We start from the raw sequence: 20,915 nt of genomic DNA on the forward strand, positions 1-20,915 counted from the left end.
AGGACGCGCTCCAAAGATCAGGGGGGTGATTGTAGCCCCCACAGTCATAGTAGCCAGAATCGGCGTGCAAAAGACCTGCCAATCGGGCTCAGCCCTATTGGCATGACTGGTAACACGTCGGACTGGCGAGTGGGAGCCTCGGGTTCAATCCCAGCTCACTGCACTTCACTACACATGCATACTGGTTAGGAGACGGTAAACCACAAGGGCTTCCTCATATGGAAACTGAGACCCAATTAAATATACATTGCACCGTCCAACCTCAATCTATACACTCCTACAGCATCTGATATTGGTTGTGTGCCTCCAAATCCCTGAGCCTATACATCAAGAGATGAGTGGCTGCCTGATAATGTATACTTGGGAGAGATGACTTGGTGTGTATTGGATGTGCTGGGTGCTGGGAGACGGGGGGGTACACTGGGCTGCAGAGTGGTAGCTACAGGCTGCTGACTGCTCCTTTGATCATAATGAAAGCATTCATGTCATTATTAATATAGTCACGCCTTGTTTGGATGGATGTGTGCATACAGCACATCATGCACTCAATCCTCTGGGTGACATATTGGCGGCGGAAATCATCTGCTCGTCGTAATTATTCCACCTGACTTTTGATTAACCCCTTCAATCCGGGAACGCATATCTGTGTCATTTTTGATTTTTAGCTATAACCATTATTTTATACTTTGGCTATAAAAGAATAGCAGATATACAAGCTCATGAGCTTGTAGATCTGCTATTTTTTTGAGAAATGGTGAAAATGTGCGCAAAGCTTTGAATATATATTTTTTAAAGCGCACATTTGTAACTCAAATCTTTGCTTCTGGGGGGGATCCCTGGAACAAAATATCTTGAGGTGGGGGGTCCGCATCCAAATACATATCATTTTGGGGGGTCCTTGACATGAAAAAGTTTGAGCACCACTGATATAGCAACATGTTTTTCAGAAACCAGTTTGGATTTAGAAGACATTTGTAGATTCCGTTCCTGGATTGAATGGGTTAAGGTCATAACGTGGTTAGAGAAACATAGAGGTGAGAGAGAGAGAGAGAGAGAGAGAGAGAGATGCAATAGGGGCTCAAACTGTATGTGCATTCATGTTCGGTTTGCGGGTGTGAATTAATGCAGGTTAGTGTTTGATTGAAAGTGCTGGCAAGAAAGGCATTGTGTGTGGAAGAGAGGTCTATAAGAGCGAGGAAAATGGAGTGAAGGCCTTAATTCACAAATTAAGAACAATTTCTTGGTCACACTTCAACAAATTCAGCACTTCAACAGAATGGGGGATCAAGCACTTTCATAAAAATGAAAGTGCCATTTTAGTTAATAATAATAATCTGTTCTCACACCAATACAAGCTGAACTGTGTACTTTAACCAATAGTAAATGTCCTCTACATGGGCCTGGAAAGGACACAAAATATATTTAGTTGAGAACCAATGGTTGTCATTGGGTCTCAACTGTGGACATCATTTTCCATTTGTACGAGCAGTTAATTGTATTAATCTGCCCTACTAAATTAGTAACTAACTAGACAGCTAGAAAAAAAAACCTGGACCAGAGTTAAGAACCACTGTTTTAGATACCAAGACAGGTTGTCACACAATTAGTAGACAAAGTCAGCTTTATTTACGAGGACAGTAGTGTCAATACAAGGCGGAAGGAGCTAGGGGAAAGCTCAAACAGTGCATGAACTCACATACAAAAAAAAAGAGAGATCCCATTGTAGCGTTCCGATTCAATTGGTAGTGTTTGATTTTCCCTTTCATTCTTTAAAAGCTGTAAAGAATATAAGGTTTAATAAAAAAAAAAAAAAACGATTCATAGACAACCCCTTTCATGAGGGCTTAATTTCTTTTGTCTCCATCCTATTAATTCATATATAGTACAAAACATGCATCCCATGTTATTCCAGAAGAGCCAGTCTTACAATGTACACTGATTGTACAAAATCCAACTGGAGATCATAGTTTAAAAGAACAAAAACATTATACATACACATCCTTCACAGACGCTGCACGCTAAGACGTATTTGGCTATTCCTATTATCTCAGACATGGAAAAACCTAATTTCAAGCTACAACATGTTTTATACACCAAATATTACCGTCTGATTACAGGGCCATTTTCACAACAGCCTGAGGTAAGCTTTTAGCATGTGAGACATAGCTCAGATTCAAATGCTAAAAAATTATAATGATATCTAGAATGTGATGAAATAACAAAAATGATGATAATTCCTCAATTTAATGGTCAAAAAAAGAGACAGAATATTACAGTACTTAAAAAATATTTTTTTAAAGCCACTGTTGCTTGATCTCCACAATTGCGTTGTAAACAAGAGAAAATGACCAATAATGCCTCAATCAAAAGTGCCAGAAAATTACTTGAAATGTTTTTTTTTTTAAAGCCACTGTTGCATCATCTTCTTCACAATTGTGTTGTAAACAAGAGAGGATCACCAATAATGCCTCAATCAAAAGTGCCAATTTACTTGTGATCCCTTTAAATTAGAATGAATTCTTCTGATCCCATGATTGACAGGCTCAGTCATTATTAAGTAGTAGTGCAACATGACTCCTTCCACAAATGCAACAATTAACAACAATAAAACCAAACTAAAACCAAGGAAAATGAAAAGAACATTCAATGTTCCCTTTTCTGCTTCCGGCCAATGTCTATCTCGTCAAGACCTGTGGCTGATCTGGATTCCTGCAGCTCTCGCAGCTGGGCATGTGTTTTTGGCTTTGTCTTTTTCAGTTTCCGCAGGTGGACATCAATTGGATCCAGCTCAGGTTCTGTGACGGGGAGAGGCAGGTAGCCTCCGTCCCGGGGCAGGCACATGCACCAGCCAGCACCGGCCAGGTCCAACTCGCTGTACTCGAAGCCAGCCCTCTTGAGCAACTTGAAGTCCACCATGTCGATCGATTGGCTCATGTCCACCAGGAGGTTCCAGAAAACACAGCTCAGAATGATGCCCAGCAGCTGGAGAAGATGGGAGGTCTCATTTTAGACTTTGTAAATGTTTGTTTTTTTGATAGAGCTACCCTAAGAAATTATTATGAAAAAGGTTCAACATACTCCAGAAAAGAATCGCAGTAACCCACCGACTTTGATGTTCAAGACTTTTTCATGAATCTTAACTTTGGTTTGCATTGTCTTGAGCAAAGATTGAGGCTCCTAAATGAGGCAAATAACAACCAAGCCATTGGAGTTTCAGGCTCAAATAAACAAAAAAATATTTTCCATGCTTATGTATTAGTTTTTGAAGTTTACAGAACACATCGCTTAGCATGAATGTGAGATGACACCCACAGTAATATCCAATTAATCTAACTCAGAGCGTGTAAAGATAATATAAACACTATACCTTAATACACATCAATTTGACGCTACCAGGCTTGTGGAACAGCCTACAGATCTATGACTCAGAGATCTTGTCGTTGTAAAAGTAATTAGCTCTGATACGTCAAATGCACTAGAAATGTGCTGGTAAGGTAGAAACATTTGCTGTATAGGAATGCAAGGAAGGAAAAAGAAAAATTGTTATGCGTCTAAAATGGTTTGCATGTAAAGTGGGTGGATTCCAGTTAAAATGACCACCCTGGTGGAAAAGCTGCGATGTAGGCTCTCTTGTAATATTTTGAACACTTCAACAGACTAAGATGGAGCAGTTTGGATTGAGACATGAGGAGTGAGGAGTGCAGTCAATAACCCCTGTCGTTTATTCCAATTCTACCACCTTTTTCCCTCCAAAAAGGAGCAAAAAGAGCGCAGGGCTGACAATTCATAATGGTGCTTTCACACTGGCAACTACAAAGATACAGGCTACCATTCTTTTTCAATGGAAGCCAGCGACATGAAGTTACAAAAATACATCCAATGTTTGTAGCTGCTACAAAAGCTACAACAGTTTCAACTTCGGATACAAAAATGCTGTGTAGCTTTGTGTCTTTGTATCTGCCAGTGTGAACGCAGCATGAGATTCCAAATGGAGAAACTGTTTGCACCGCTTCTAACAACTTGACTGGCATTGGTGGATGAGTACCCTCCTGCGTTCCTAATCGTCTATTGCTGTAGGTGTTGTAGACTGGAAGAAAATAAAATGAAGTTTTCTGTAGGAGGGCTCGCTCTGAAGTCTGGCAATACTTCCATTTAACACTGGCAGACTGAGGGGTGCCGATGAATGTGTGATTAAGGCGTGTACCATATACTGTACTATATAGGTAGTAGGCTTTGATGCAGCCTAACAGCAAGTCCCAGGACCTGCATGTCTGCATGTCACTCCCCAACTCTTTCCCCGTTTCAAAATAAAGGCACAAAAGCCCCAAACATATATAAATAATTGGCAGAGAGTGGAGAGAATGAAAAAGCTGAAAAAGAAGGTGAGATACACCTTGGTAATGGGATAGACCTCTTCAAAGAGTATGGATTAAAACAAATAAGATTATTAAAAACTGGATTTAAAGAAGCATGTTTTGGAGAAATTTGAAAAGATACAACAGAGACCACATCACCCCAGTCCTCCATGACCTTCACTGGCTCCCAGTAAAACATAGAATAGATTTCAAAATACTCATCACCACCTACAAAGCCCTCAATAACCAGGCACCCCGCTACCTCTCTGACCTCCTCAAACGCCACGTCCCCTCCCCGCTCCCTCAGATCTGGCGACGCGAACCTCCTGGACTTCCCCATAAAAACAAACAAACGCACCTGGGGTGACAAGGCTTTTTCAGTTGCAGCCTCCACCCCTTGGAACCCACTCCCACCTCACATCAAAGCCGCCCTCAAAACCCACCTTTTTAGACTTGCTTTCCCTGCCTAACCCAAACCAAATCTCCCTTTCTTCCTCTTAGTCTTAGCTTGTTTTTAGCCTTTTAACGTTTTTCTTTTCTTTTGCTCCTAATAATTGTTTTTAAGCTGTTTTGTAAAGCGACTTTGGGTACTAGAAAAGCGCTATATAAGTCTAATGTATTATTATTAACTTAGATTTGATTTCCTTCCTGCTACAACATTAGAAAGGAAACTCCAGTAATGTTGCCAAAAAACCCCAGCCCAGGAGATGCCCACACATACATTTAACGAAGTGGCAGACCTATATTGTTGCTGGGAGGCTGTCAAAATGCAAATTCAATTTCAGAGAGAACTTTCTAAAGTTTAACAAGTTCAAATTATCAAGGGTGAATAATATGAAATGTGTTTGTTTGATTGGACAGACGGCTGGTGAGAGTGCATGCACGCACACTCGCACACATGCACACACGCACACGATTTCTGTTACCTGTGGCAACCCTACTGCACAGCAGAGTGCAATGGTAATTCCAATATTATCACCCATCCAGAGGTTGACAGCATGGATGCAGCCACGCACATGGATCAGTTCGTCCAGGGTCTCCCGCTGATGCTCCTGCACAGCCCAGAGCAGAGAACAAAAGGAAAAGTGTTCAATTTAATTTCATACTCGAATTCAACAATGCCCCATCATCGCCAGAAAATCTAAGTGGTTGAGGTTGAACTCTGAAAATATCAATATTACTCCAGCACGGCTGGTAACTGAAACAGACTATTCTGTCCCTTCTGATAGTTATAGTGGTTCAAGTACATGAAATGAGACTAACATGACTCATACTGTAAGTATTAAGTGTACAAAAATGGAACTGTACAGATTTCAAATAAGTAAGGCGTATCTTTTAAGCTTGTAAAAGTGATGCTGAACTTTGGTAGAACCATGTGTAGTATATACTGTGAAGCAGGGGTCTTCAAAATTTTTCAGGCCAAGGACCCCCTAGCTGAGAGACAGACGAAGCAGCCAGGGACCCCCACTACAAATTGTATAAAATTGAGTTTTTTTGCAGATTAAACCTTTTCATAGAGTTCATAGATGGCTTCATAGACTTAATTGTTTGACAGCAATGTCATTGTGTAGCATTGTGTTGGATTCATGTTAATGTGTATTTTCAGACAGTTAACCACTTAAACCCTCAATACTTAGAAAACTTGCACTTGGTCTGCTCTTTTTTCCCCTGCCGAAAATAGCCAATCTACAAGCTCACACCGCCTCGCAGCGCGAGCTTGTAGATCTACAATTTTCGGATAATGTTCCCTTCAGAATAGGGATGCTAGGGTTCAAGTGGTTAATGTAAAAAAAAAAGATCCTATCACAGAAAGATTTGGCTGGCCCCCCTGTAGTAACTCTGAGGACCCCCTGTTGAAGACCCCTGCTGTAAAGCATTCTGTGATGTTCTGTGGCATCATCTAAGATTAAATAAAATAAAAACTAATAGAGCCACCATGACAGTAGCATCACTACTACTGTACATGTTCAGGTTTGGATTTTTTTTTTTCACACATCAATGCAAGTCAATATTTTGTCCTGTATTGTACAGGAAATCCCTGTACAATGACTTCTCATCGAATCAGACTCAACTCTAGTACTAATCTAAACCTGGTTCACCAGGTAAATGCAATGAAATACCTGATAGAATAGAAAAGGCGCAGAAGATTGGGGATTCTAGAGTTTTGGGACATGCTGTAAAAAATAGCCACCAATCTATTAATCCGGGGATATTCAACTTGTGGCTTGCAGGCTAGACCCGGCCCGTAAAACCATTTCAAATGGCAATGTGCCCTCTATTCTGCAATATAATAATCTTTTTACCTGTACACCTGCCTATTAGATGTTGTCAATACCTCTGATCTCTTGCCTCAGTCGTTAGCTAGCTTAGTTTGTTAATATGTATTTGTTTTTGGTCGTTTTTGCGCAATATAGGTACTGTAGGAGAGTGTAGAGAGAGCCATGAAACTCTGGGCAGAGAGACATGTGAGAAATGGCAGGTGTCGTATGGCAGGTGTCGTAATCGGCACAACGTCATGTCTGTGATCTAAATTATGTATGTGCAAAGTGTTGATTTGGCACTGTAATAAAAATGCCATTGAACATTATTGAAAGCACAATTTTTACAATGTTTCGGTATTATCGTTTAAAATGCATTTCCTGCTGTTCCACAGTACCTAAAGCCAACCAGAAGACTAAAGTAGAAAGAGAAAAAATTACAGATTGACCTTTGCTTTTATGAAATATGAGCCCATTAGGGTTTTATGGAAGATGACAGCAGCATGTATACTAATTGCTAGTTTGACCAATTGAAATGCTCTAATGCTTGAAATTCTCCATAAATAAATTATTTCATCATGTCATGAGCAGGGGTCTGCCCTTGGCCTTGATGTAAAAGCAAATGGACTGAATCATGAAAAAGGAAAAAAAAGAAAAAAAGAAACAAGAACAAAAAGGTTGGCAGTCACTGCTTGGAGATATGCCCTTGTAAACTACAGGTAGTTTTGCAACAAATACAAACAATAATCTTGTAATTGAGTCATACTACCGTTTCATCAAGTGTCTTGTGGCCACACAGAGTGTTGATAACTTCTCCCACCTGCACAAAAGGTCAGAGAATTTAAATGTTAATGCAGGTAACATTTGCACATTTACACATACACACACATACAGAGGACCATGGGTGGGACAGTGAGATGTCCTGTGGGATCAGGTGTACCTGTCTGCTGCCACCCAGAGCATGACCTTGAACCTGTGAAACTGGCAGGAGAGCTGGCAGCTACGAACTGATAACCCAGGAAGACCTAGACAATGTTAAGTCTCTCTAACCTATTCTCATATCTCCAGGGTATGCGTTGAGGTATTGCGGGCGCGTGCGCGTGTCTTCAGCTCTCATTAATTCTCTAGCAGAGCTCCAATGCTCTCGTAACAGTGCTTTGTGAAGCGTGGAACAGCAGAGATAGCAAGCGGCAAGTATGGGTGTGCCGGTGGCAGCAAGGGACCATACATTTCATTTAGCCCTGTGATTTAAGGGGATGTGAAGAAATTCTCCAAAGCCCACGCCAATACCTGCGAATCGGGCAGTGGCATGGGCTTGTCTCACATAAGCTGGCTGGAGCTCTCCAATACAATCAATTAAATCCCTGTTGGTTGGACATAATGAAAGGTGCAGACAACACACGCAGTAGATAGCAATCTGTGTTTGGTTTTCAGATAGTAACTTGACGTCAGTAGTGAGGTCTATTGGAACAAAGCTCAATCAGATAGGTAATCAGAGATATTGGTGGTCTTACCACCCGAGTCAGAAATAAAATCCTAGATCTATTTTCCCCCTTTGTTTAGATTGCTTGTTATCAGGGTTTCCCACGGCTATCTATTGAGATGATTGAGGCATAACGCCTCACCTGAAATCCCAAGCACTTCACCGAATCAACACCAGATATGTGAGATGTATATATTACAGTTTTTCAATAAAATGGCACATTCAGAAATCCTTCTGAAAACAGGGAAATGGAGGTTGTAGCTAGCTACAGTAACCTGCAAACACTGTTTTTTCAGGCCACTTCTACTGTTGCACTTGCTGTTAAAAGGGTGATATTTTTCGGTTAAAACGAAAGGTTTTAAGGTTGTTAAAGCTCTACATTCTGATCGTAATCATGGCTATAAAGTGTTCAATCACGAGTCTCACTGTCTCTCCAGCTCTTTCATGAACAGAAAATACATTTGCAAGTTGTCCAATCAGAAGAGTACCCATGTATCAGCTTTATAATGTTCCAGTTCCAATTTTGTCTGCTCACGTCTTTGAGTCATCACTTCTAATTGCACTTGTTTATCCTGTATCCTGTATGACTTCTCTTTCCTGATTGAATAAAATTGGTATCCCTATCTGAACAAACACTATATGACAATGATTGCCATCAGAATATAGAGCTATTTAACACTTATTTTAACATAAAAATATTACTTATTGGTAAGTGATATTTACTTTAAGTTTAAAAAAAAACAGTACAAGCTAAGCAACACGATTGTAACTGTAAAATGCGTTCTGTATTCTAGTCTGTACAGCCCGACTGACTCTTATCCTGCCTTGGCCCACGTGGTTCCATTGCTGGCTAATTAACGCTTGCTAAATTAGTTACAGTGAAATGTACAGAGCTCAGTCACAGGAGGGGAATCTGGAGACACGTGTACCCAAAGAGAAAGGAAGGAAGCAGATGTAATTTGCTGACCGAGTTCACCCATTGTTTTGCTTCTCTTTCTCTCTCCATCCCTTACTGTTTGTAAATCCGTTTAAACTTGCATCAGGGAGTGTATAGCTACTGTGTGCTCTATGAATCCCTGCATATAGCCTAATGCAGTGTCTATCAACCCTGGCAAACGTCCCAATTTTGGGCCGGGGCTACTGCTGAGGTGTGCCGCGCCGTTTGAAGAAGGTTTGAAAGAATATAAAAAATAAAAGATTATTATTATTATTATTTTTTAATAATAATAATAATCTGTTGATGTCCCATCTTTTATTGTGTTATCAGCCCAACAAGTTCCACTACAATTCCATTTTCTGGGATTGCAAAAACAAATCTCACGTTTTTTGCGGTCCCTGTGACAAATCTCACGTTTTTTGCGGTCCCTGTGATTTGTGAAACAGTGTGAAAGGAGTCCTCCACACTAGTGCTTTGTTTCCTAAACAATTACCACAATATGTAGAATTATGATGTTTAGGTATTATCAGTCTAAACTTACTATGTTCTTGCTGTTCTACATACAGCCAACCAGATTGAGGCTTAACCTTTTGCTTTTATGAAATATCTGAGGCAATTTGGGTTTTATGGAAGATGTTTCTGAACATCAATTTACAATTTAAGTAACAGAACGTGTATTCTATAGCTTGCTATTTTAACCCAGTCTAATCCTCTTTAATCTTATAAAGAAGACTGAAATCAGGCATGATATTGTCCAAATATTGTCTCTCATCTCTTGCTTCTATGCTCTGTTTAGCAATTCCATTCATTCTCATTACATGGCCAAAACTATTCTCAAAATAATATTTTAGCATGAATAGAAACAAAGCTAGATCTGTCATTATATAAAGAAAATCGAATCATGTGGAACTCGGGATCAACATCGGAATGTCGTGGCTTCAATGTGGATCTCGGACATCATGTGGCCAGCCTGTGACATCAGTCATCTATGATGGCAGCTGTCTGACAAACGCATACATACTGTATGACTTTAAATTTGGTTAAGGTTTCTGCCCAACCAGAGCGCCATTGACTTCATTATAAAATTAATATAAAATATTTCCTACGTATAAAAAATATGTAAAATACATTAATGGAGGTACTTCCGTGGCCTACTGACTGTCTGATTGGTCCAGGGTTTTGAGAGATTAGCTCAGGACAGACAGACAGACTGACCCTCTTATAAAAATGAGTGCTGGTACTTTTTAAGACTCAGGAGGCCTTCTGTCTATAAGAAGGTAGGTATGTGTGTATAGTTAGGTATGTGTCCTTGTATGTGTATGTCTGCAACACATTTCTTGTGTATGCTGCCAGTATGCCTTTTTCCCCCTCAAGCTTATTTCATTATCGTCGTCACATGCGTTACATTTATATTGGTGACTTCTGTGGCACTGGTGAACCTCTGTCAAGGAAAATTCACTTTCCAAAAACGAATAACCAGGTCTCATTTTCTATAAATTAGAAACACTTAGCTTTGTTCGCATTTGTTCATGCTTAAACAATTTGATCATTGTTTGTACAGTGTGTGCATGTCATGGGTTTGGTTTAGGACTCACCTTGCGGCGAACGCAGCAGGTATATGGAACCCCACAGGCCAGAGGCCCGGTACCATTGCAGAAGTGGTACTGGTTTACCCCCCAGTCCTTATACTCATCTCCTCCACAACATGAAAACTGGGGGAGGTCAAATACAAACAAAAATACATTTGAACGTTCAAGTGTAGGCACCATCACCAAATGTACCTGGCAAAAGTGGTGACATATCTCTCAAATACCCATTAACTATATCATAATAAGTTTGTGATCATGAAAAGACATAGGCATGTTCGAAGTTTAAAAACTGAATTCCATTCTGTGTTAAAGCTTAAGAAAATTACAGATGTAATTGGTAGAACACATCTGAAGCTTGCTTAAATGGCTAACAACTTGGAGGTATAAGGAACAGTTTTGCGCCTTTTAACGCAACCATTTTACTAGTTTCTAGGCAGAAATCACATCGTATCAACACCTATCAAGGGCCATCACGATGCTCTGTTATAATTAAATATCTGGATTCCCCTGGGCACCGGAGCCCAAGCCGGCAACTACCACTGCTCACCCTTCCTCCCTCTCTATTACCTTCCAGTATTGGGAAACCCGACCTGAAAAACCCCATTACTGACCCCAATGTGATTCTATCTGCATAATAAAGTTCTTACTGACTCACTGACTGACTGAGCTGTTAGATGGTTTTTAATGCTTTAAAATGCACACTTGATAGATTGAGTCTTTTTACACTCATTACAGTCTTTTTTGCTTTCCCTTTAAGCTAGAGAACCAAAAAACCTGGGATATGCTCAAGTGCTTTAAAGAATCCTTTCAAGTGAGAAAAGTCACCACTACCGCAGCAGGTACATCTAAGCCTGAGGACACTCCTCCCTTCGGCCTCTTACACAGATTCAGGCCTGCATTCAGCGAATGCGCGTACCTCTCAATTCTGTCTGAAAATGGAGACTGAGGTTTGGTACTGCTGCTCCTGGGGAAGAGCAGCATTTAGGGCAAAGGTAAAGGACTTGGGGTCCAGGGAATGGAACAGTGGCAACACTCAATTAAACGGAATCTTCTGAAACCTAGGTGCCAAAAATCCAATCAATTGCCTACTTTGTCAAACCGACCCCAGGATAATAAGGGACAACTCTATCTCGATCACTACCACTGTGTTGCCTTGTTATTCCTCTTTGTTTTATTGGATTCCTCTTTGTGGAAAGTCTGGAAACCCTAGGCGGCATACCCCTGTGCCACTGAAAAGACAGAAACATGACTGGCTGCAACAACACATTTAAAAAGTGGTTGGATGATGTGACATGGAGAGGGAATGGGGAGACAGGGAAGCAGGGCTTGTTCATTTTAATGTAAATTAATGAAAAAAAAAAAATTGTGAGGCGTATTGAGTTTACTTTGTATAAAATGTAAATAAAATTGACTTAACTTCTGGGGAAATGTATCCAAAATATGCAATTCAAACTCAATGAAGGTCTGGTCGTGTCATGTGCACGCTAGCCTCGGAAACCCAGGCTTTTCTTTTTGTTACAAAAGAAAAAAAGCCTGGGGGAGCCATGCAGGAACGATGGTCTTGGACCTTGTTATCTCCTAACCAATCAGAGTGCAGAGGGGCGTCGCTCTAAATTTGGTGACGTCAGCGTGCTCCATGCACAGGCCGAGGGGGGGAGGGGAGGGGAGGCGGGGACATAGATTGGTGAAGCAATAGGAAGCCACGCACAAATCCGGGCGGCTGTGTTTGGGTCCGCCCTTCAAGACCATGGATTGAGCTCGTAGCCTCAGGCTATGTGCAGGCTGCTGGAATTGCATAGCCTGAAGTTGTGTGCTGTCAACTTCACATAGGAGTTTGATGTGGGATGATTTCGTCGAAGTAGATGAAATATGCAGTGTAAAATGTGTATATCACACGTCTACGTCCATGATGGTATATCACACAATGCGACGCATTGTGTGCTTAATCTGTTCTTTTCAGAGAGTGAGACAGCCATATACGAGTTAAGGCTTTATGGATTTGGTGTTAACTACTGTATGACGATGGAAAGAAATGCTGAAGTTATGACAATGTTCTTTAATGTGGTGCAATGCCACAGCTCACTGGCCAAACTTCAAAAATTGCTTTCTATTTTTGATAACAGTCACCTGCTGGTTTCCACCAAGATGTATGCAATTGAATATTATGAATGGCGCATAACAAACCTCATTAACTCAGCAAAAAAAAGAGCATGTGTATTAGGGAAGAACATCGTCATACTTTCTCTTGTACGTAATCCAAGATGTTTTTGAAGTCCAGGTCATCGTAGTAGTGCTTGATTCCCTCTCGTATGCTGTTCTGAAACAAGGCAGATGTCTACACACAGAGAGACAAGCAGGAGGCGCAGACAGACACACAGACAGACCAGGAGGATGAAAAACCAAGACAGAGATATAGAAAGACATGTAGTGAGTACTAACCATCTATCAGACTAACAGACTGTAGTGCCATTGACGCGTTAGACACGTCAACGAAACCAATGTCCTCGTGCATGAAGTGAAAGCACACAAGCTTAAAATCTATGGGAGCAGCTACAATGCATTCTAAGTGTGTAGGTCTGATAATTTGCAACTAAATGAATCATTATGCTCCGTTTCTTTTCCATCACTGCTCGTCTAACACGCATAGCAGCCTTTTTCTTATTTCCTAGTATTAATGAAGAAAAGTGCTTGAAATGCAACCTCAATTGTTGAACGTGAGCGTTGTGTTCAGAATCAGATCATATGGATTTTACTTGCAATGAATGTGTGCGTGCGCATTGTGAACCTGCCTAGGCGTCTAATCCAAACAATGTGCCCCCTAAATAACAAGGAATCACCTGCGCCTCACTTCGCCAGCAATAAGACCAGCTCAGAGCAGGTCTTAACATGAAGTGCTAAGTCTGTGGGGAAAATAGCATTGCGTCATGATCGCACCAGACCACACCTCATTCTAAGACCCATTCACCCCTGCACTGCATCAGGGGGAGGACACGGAATGTGCCCTACGATCAGCGATAAGCGGCATTGCGCCAAATTGCACCAGGCGGAAAATAGGGCCCCATGTGTCGTAGATGTATCTGTGTGTCAGAGCGTGTGTGTGTGTGTAAAAGAAGCTCAAAGTCTGTGTCTGTGCCAGTGTGTCCAAATTATCTTATAAACTGTTTTAATAATCAAATTATTACATCACAGGATAGGATACACAGGAGGATCCATTAAGCTTAATCCATCCATTCCATTAAACCGGGAAAGCATCTGTGTCATTTTAAGATTTCTTTGGCCATTCAAAAATAGCAGATCTACAAGCTCATTGCGCAGCACTTGGTGCCGCGCTATGAGCTTGCAGATCTGCCATTTAAAAAATATATAAAAAAAATATATATACATATATACATATATATTTTTAAAAAATATATATATATTTTTTTAAAGGGAACATTTGTAACTCCAATATATGCTTCTGGGGGGTCCCTGGAACAAAATATTTTGAGATGGGGGTCCGCGGCCAAATACATATAATTGTGGGGGTTCTTGCCATGAAAAGGTTGGAGCACCACTGATATATAGTAACATACGTTAGGATTAAGAAGACATTTGTATATGAAAAATATATGTATTCAAAGATTTGCACAAAAAATGTTCCACTATTTTAAAAAAAATTGCAGATCTACAAGGTCATAGTGCCGCGGCTATGAGCTTGTATATCTGCTATTTTTTGAATAGCCAAATAAATCTTAAAATGTCACAGATGCGTTCCCGGATTGAATGGGTTAATAATAATCAAATTGTCTGTGTGTCTGCATACACAGGTTAAGAAGAGACACTGACCTTCTTCTCAAAGATGAGGGCGATAATCAGCGCCACCGCCTGAAGAAGCAGCAGCACACACAGAACACACAGGAACTGTGGACAGAGATAAACTATTAGTCAACACTAATACAGGGCTTCCACTGGTTCTCCTCAGCATGCATGACGCCACCATATTTAGCAGATTTTCCTCCAAAAACACTGTCTTCTGAGTTGGGACCCAAATGAGATGAGAAATATACAGCGATTTTTTTTGCCGATAGTGAACTTAATTTGATGCTTGGACAAACATTTCGCTGCTTGTACCTGTATGAGTGAGTGACAAATCCCTCTTGAGTCTTGATTATGTCTAGGATAAAAGCGTTTAGGATTATAATTTAAGAGCTTAAAAAAGGAGTAGTTCACCCCAAAAAGTACTTATTTTCAATCAATTACACAACCCATGAAGCCTGGAATTCATGGAGATTTTTCAGTTTTTGTCGCATTCCTAAGCCAATAATTTGATGACCCGTGGAGTCTGCAGTAAGAGACTCAAATGACCTGCAATTGAGCCACAGTATAGGCGACTGTGCTGGTCAACAAATTATTGGCTTAAGAATGCGACAAAAAAAAAATATCTCCATGAATTCAAGGCTTCATGGGGTGTGCAATTATCAGAAAATAAGTATTTTTTGCGTGAACTACCCCTTTAACCTATATCTCCATTATGATGATGCAAAGTTTATTACATTTTAATACTGTCTGTTTCGCCAAAGCAGGTAATCGAAAGTAAGAATTGCTGTGACGCTACAATGACAATTCGGTTTGACGTCTACCGCTTGCCTGGAACCATATGAATGCCACAATTAGTACCAACCCTAAAATACCGTAGCCCACTAAAACCAGCAAAATGTTCCGTGTCCATGGTTTTCCTCATTTATATGTTTGTAACCACGTCTGGTTTGCAAACAGATTAAGTATACACATACACAAACACAGTAGTAGAACAACTGTTGTTGTGGCAACCGTGCAACTAGTGTTTTGGTTATTATTGTATTCATTTATTCTGCACCTGGCTTTTGTTGTATAAACAGCACCTCATGAAGGTACAGTATGTGCAAAATGTTTTAATAAATGACGTTCCACTTTAGTTGGCAGCACCCAGCCACCCCCCCCCCCCCACCCCCACTGAAAACCACTTCAAGCACACCTGCATACACAGTCCCTCCCCCCCTTCCTCCTTGTCCGTCTCTCACCATGTGTAGCAAGGTCTTGTTGTCTCTGAGGGAGCCCACCATGCCGACGAGCGACACGGTGAACATGACCAGGCCCAACAGGATCAGAACCACAGCTGGTGCCAAGAACACCCCCTCCAGGGTGCGGTTCTTCTGACGCTCCACCTCTGCATACACGCCCACACACAGCACGCACAGCCCCACCAGCTGAGAGAGGGAGAGAGAAAAGAGTTAATGCCCATGTGATATTTCAGTACATAAAATGTACATTTACATTTATTTTAACCCATTCAATCCGGGAACGTATCTACAAATGTCTTCTACATCGTAACAGTTTTCTGAAAGCCGTATGTTGCTATAATATCAGTGGTTCTCAAACTTTTTCATGTCAAGGACCACCCAAAATTATGTTTACTTGGCCGCGGACCCCCATCTCAAAATATTTCGTTCCAGGGACCCCCAGAAGCAAAGATTTGAGTTACAAATGTTAGCTTTAAAAAATATATATATTCAAAGATTTGCACAAATGTTCAGAAATACTTGGTGCCGCACTATGAGCTTGTGCCTTTGCTGTTTTTAAATAGCCAAAGTATAGTGGCTAAAGTGGTTAAAATCAAAAATGACAGATGCTTTCCCGGTCTTAATGGGTTAATCATTCAAATCGATCAAATAATCGTTTGCTTTACCAGTAGCCGCTAAAATCACAATTACTTTGACAGAATCATTGCGTATGTAAACGACATAGAAATATTGTTCAGTGTTTGACATGGCATATTATTCTAATTTAAGCGGAAGTGAGAGACGGGGGAGAAGAGACAAAAGAAGTGAGCAGATATATTTTCTAAGCCTTTCACACCTTTTCTATTTTTCTTTTGTAAAGGAGTGGGGGGGCCAATCCCTTTATCTCTCTATATTGAAACAGACAGAAGTGTACTGTGTGTGTGTGTGTGGGGGAGACACCAAGAGGATAACAGCTAAGACAAAAGAGAATGGACTCTGGCAGGAACCCTAACCCAATCCTAAAACAGCATTAAGGTTTCAAAATGTAACCAATCAACAATCTCTCTCACACACACACACACACACACACACACACACACACACACACACACACACACACACACACACACACACACACACACACACACACACACACACACACACACACACACACACACACACACACACACACACACACACACACACACACACACACACACACACACACACACACACACACACACACACACACGTTTTGATTTAGGAGGCACTCTGCTCAGGAGTGGGTGTGTTCTACTTCTCCAGCTGATACTGTAGTTTTATTCAGCCTTCAGCTGCAGTAAAGCAGCAAAGCAACTGCTCCTCCTTATTTATCAATTCTTCCATTTCCTGATGTGATATGTTATACAGCCTTGAATGCTGGATGGCATACACAGGTTTTTGTGGGACTGATTCACCAATACTACTGACCAGTACTGTACAAATATCACTCAACCTCTATGCAACTGAGGAAGAAATGATACGGCTGCTTATATCTAACCTTTATATGTTACGATCACTTATAATACTTCCTCAATACATTATGATGTTTGACAGCTTGTAAGAGCCTAAATGTCTCCACTAGGCCAAATAGCTATTGTTTTGGTACAGCTTATCTTGTTATGGTTCAGTTTGTCCTTCAGGCAGCTACAGTATAACTATGATCTCTGCCCTGTGCTCGTGGCAGAACTACCGTACCACTGACATGTGTTAATGTACTTCTGACCATGAAATCATGTACATAAAGCATAACCACCAACACATACAATATTGTCTCGATTCCTATGTGCCTTATCGATTGCTGATTGATCCAGAATTCCACGACACATCACTCTACTCAAGGACAGGTATTGGAAAGGAACCCACATTTACAGAAAATAGTATTACACAAAGTAACAGGGAGTTGCTGTCAAAAAGTGTTTTAATTTGTGCTCGTGTAAATAAGGCATACACATAAAAGGTAGGCTTTCCCCGTGGCCATCCCTACAAAGGTAAGCAATTTATTCCGATCATAGATCCTGTTAAACTGCATTAACTAAATTCAGCAGCCGACAGTAAAGATAGCCTTAATTAAATATACACAGCTGGCTCGCAGCCAAATGGACAGAGCTTCTGTCTGTTCAGCTTAACAGGGCTATCTTGTAGTAAATCACCTCACAATTAGGTATGGCGATGGAGTGGAGGATCTCAGAGAGAGAGAGAGAGAGAGAGAGAGACCCAGCTGGTATTGATAATCTTCTGATGTTCTGGAGTCATACTTGACTTCAGGGTACTACATCCCAGCCATGCTCTACGGCTTGGAAACAGTGCCACTGACGAAAAGACAGGAAGCGGAGCAGGAGGAGGCAGAATTGAAGCTGCTACAATTCTCATTAGGAGTGACAAGGAGTGACAAGATCATAAATGACTACATTAGAGCAGAGGTTCACACTTCACAGCCCCTCCCCCCCTGCATTGGAGGGCCAGCTCAGGTTAGAAGGTTTGGGGATAAAGCAAGAGAGGCGAGGTTTAGATGGTTTGGGCATGTGCAGAGGAAAGGTACATTCATTGGAGGAGGATGCTGAAGATGGAGCTGCCAGGCAAGAGGAGAAGAGGGAGGCCAAAGAGGAGGTTTTTGGATGCGGTGAGAGAGGACATGCAGGTGGACCAAGGAAGATGCAGGAAACAGAAACAGATGGAAAGAAACAGATGATTCACTCTTTCTATGGCAAAGAGTGAGAGGGAAGTTAAATCAACCCTGAAGGGAACCAACCGAAAGAAGAATACTCTTTCTATGGCAAGAGAATGAAAAGTCAAACCTGGTGGCCGCTCAGGCAGTTACTGAATAACATTTGGTCCTTGTGTGCGAGGACCCATTTTCAAATCACGCCAAAAATATTATGCTAATTTCAAGCTATTTGTAGTCTGGGACACCACAAGAGTATCTGTGCATTCACAGTTCAAAAAACTATTATTTTAACAGATAAAATAGATGGAGGAAAAAGGAGTGAGAGATTCAAAGCCAGAAGAATCATTGGGACTTGTCAGTGGGGGGATTGGAGGCTGTGGATGACTCACTCATCTCCTTCATAGCCATTGGAGGCTGTGGATGACTCACTCATCTCCTTCATAGCCAGAACCCAAGCGGCAGAAAAATGTTTTCATCCACATAGCGAGTAGTGGGTACTAAAACTAAAAGCTGCTTTTATATGACAGACCATGAATTTACCTGCCAAAGAAAATAAGATTAAAAAAGTGTTAAGGAAGGCAATTGAATGAAACGTCAGCCTCATTGAAAAACGTGATCTCAAAGTGTGTTGCTGCCTGGAGATATTATCTTTTCCAGAGCCACACAGACCTCAACTGACATTTGGCTGGCAGATGGTGTCAATTTCCCACGCTACCTGTCCTTAAGTCAACCCTTGCCTTGGGTCAACATGGCATAGATGATGCTGAGGATAAATCATGCACTTGAAAACCACCTGCAAACAGATTTGACAAATAAGCCTTAAAATTAGGCCAAGTCAGGTTGTCAGGCCACAGATAGCATCACACCACTCGCCTCCTTTCCATGTTGACATTATTCAGTGTCATTAGTCTTGCTCACTGCTGTCAAATAACATTCAATATGAGGCATCATCATGTCGTCCTATTGTGCATTTGTGTTCTGTCTCTATCTAAGCAAAGACAACAAATTGTGTCAACAATTTGTTCCACTGGATTTTATTCGCGCTAATATTGTGTAAATCAGGGGTCTTCAACAGGGGGTTCGGGACCCCTGCGGGGTCCTCAGAGCTACTAGGGGGGCCGCCCAATCTTTGTGTGATATGGATTTTTTCCCCCCACTTCAACCCTAAAATCCCAATTCTGAGGGGAACATTAGCCAAAAAACAGCAGATCTACAAGCACACAACGCCTCGCGCTGCGTGCTTGTAGATCTGCTATTTTTGGCAGGTTCGTCTCTCTCTCAGCTAAGGGGTCCTTGGCCTGAAAAACGTTGAAGACCCGTGGTGTTAATGAGAACATGTCTCGACATGAAATGCTTTGATTTTAATGTCCAACAATAGCAATATCAGGTACGGTGTTGTTTTTGGGCCGACAGAAAAAGCCTCCCCTGTGATGATGATGATCTTCCCTTTTAGATGCAACGCCCTGGCTGACTGTCTGCAGCACCATAGAGAGCCCTTTGTCAGCATGCTGCCGTTTACCGGCTTAATACACAGTGAAATAGATGCATTCATGTCTGGTGCATTTGTGTTTTCAATGAGATTCCCCACCGTCCGTTTGTCTAAAATGAGACGATATATTATTCGATAGATAAATAAATAAATAAATGACAACCACTCACTGCTATGGCAGATATTCGCTAGCACGCTCAGGCTAACGGGGAGAGGGGGGATGCTAACCACAACTGACTGACTGCAGTTCATGAAGCATGTTGAATAATAATGATACAGTGTACAAGGTAGTAGTAGTAGTAGTAGTAATAATAATAAAGGTCAAACAGACTTACCGAGAACAGCATGGAGTAAATGTTTAACGTGATTTTGATGAAATAATAGAAATGGTTGGTTTTCCTCATGTCTGAATAGGAAGGCATGTCTGCTAAGATTAGCTAGGCTGTGTACTACTACAGCTAACCTATAGGTTGCGTGCGCTACGTAGAAAAACAAATTAGACAAATTAATCCAGCTTTGTGAAGAGCCAATTGGTGGAATAAAACATGTATCAGTCCTTTTTCCCTCACATTCTATTGGGTTCTTATATCCATGTTACGTTACGAGCCCCGTCCACTTCCGTGCGGCTGGGCGATCCACGCACGCTTTGTTTTGACTACATTCTTAAAGGGACAGTCACCTCTATGGTGACACTTGACAGGTTCTATACGTGAAGAACCTGAAGCAGAGCGCCTATCTCCGCCAGGCTGGGTTGCCTAGTCCAGTGGTTCTCTACCTGTGGGTCTGGACTCCTAGGGGGGTCCCCACAGGATTTTGGGAAGGTCCTAGATGACAGTAAAATCATGACAATTTAATGACATTTTAAGACAAAAAAAATAGGGGGAAAAATAAATGAAATAGCTGATCTACAAGCTCACAACGCCTCGCAACGGGAGATGTTGTGAGCTTGTAGATCGGCTATTTTCACAATATTTATCTGTGGAACCAAGTCAAAGTCGAGTCACTAAATGTAATGCCTCAACTCCTACACACAGCCTGTATTAACAACTGTACATACTACAACATTAAATGTTGAAATG

The 20,915-nt window shown here is 41.3% G+C and overlaps 1 protein-coding gene across 1 annotated transcript; it reads right to left on the reverse strand.

The window, feature by feature from the left end:
- Positions 1–1,605: 1,605 nt before the first annotated feature.
- Positions 1,606–20,470, reverse strand: LOC308087987 (tetraspanin-15). The gene is made up of 8 exons (XM_080432268.1): positions 20,172–20,470; positions 15,662–15,847; positions 14,448–14,522; positions 12,862–12,957; positions 10,629–10,745; positions 7,383–7,433; positions 5,282–5,407; positions 1,606–2,982 (listed from the first exon to the last, which is right to left on the reverse strand). Exons 1-8 carry the CDS (start codon positions 20,256–20,258, stop codon positions 2,644–2,646), a joined length of 1,077 nt encoding a protein of 358 aa, XP_080288394.1. The 5' UTR covers positions 20,259–20,470; the 3' UTR covers positions 1,606–2,643.
- Positions 20,471–20,915: the final 445 nt, after the last annotated feature.

Source organism: Gymnoscopelus braueri (genome assembly GCF_963280865.1).
Source record: "Gymnoscopelus braueri genome assembly, chromosome: 7".
Lineage (NCBI taxonomy): Eukaryota > Metazoa > Chordata > Actinopteri > Myctophiformes > Myctophidae > Gymnoscopelus > Gymnoscopelus braueri.

What these genes read in the sequence shown, in the direction of transcription:
- LOC308087987 (XM_080432268.1), bottom strand. Translation starts at nt 20,258, where the DNA reads ATGCCTTCCTATTCAGACATGAGGAAAACCAACCATTTCTATTATTTC. An exon ending in TTTACTCCATGCTGTTCTCG is followed by an intron (nt 15,848 to 20,171) that starts GTAAGTCTGTTT and finishes TCCCTCTCTCAG; the next exon opens with CTGGTGGGGCTGTGCGTGCT. An exon ending in CCTGCTGCGTTCGCCGCAAG is followed by an intron (nt 7,434 to 10,628) that starts GTGAGTCCTAAA and finishes CCTTTTGTGCAG; the next exon opens with GTGGGAGAAGTTATCAACAC.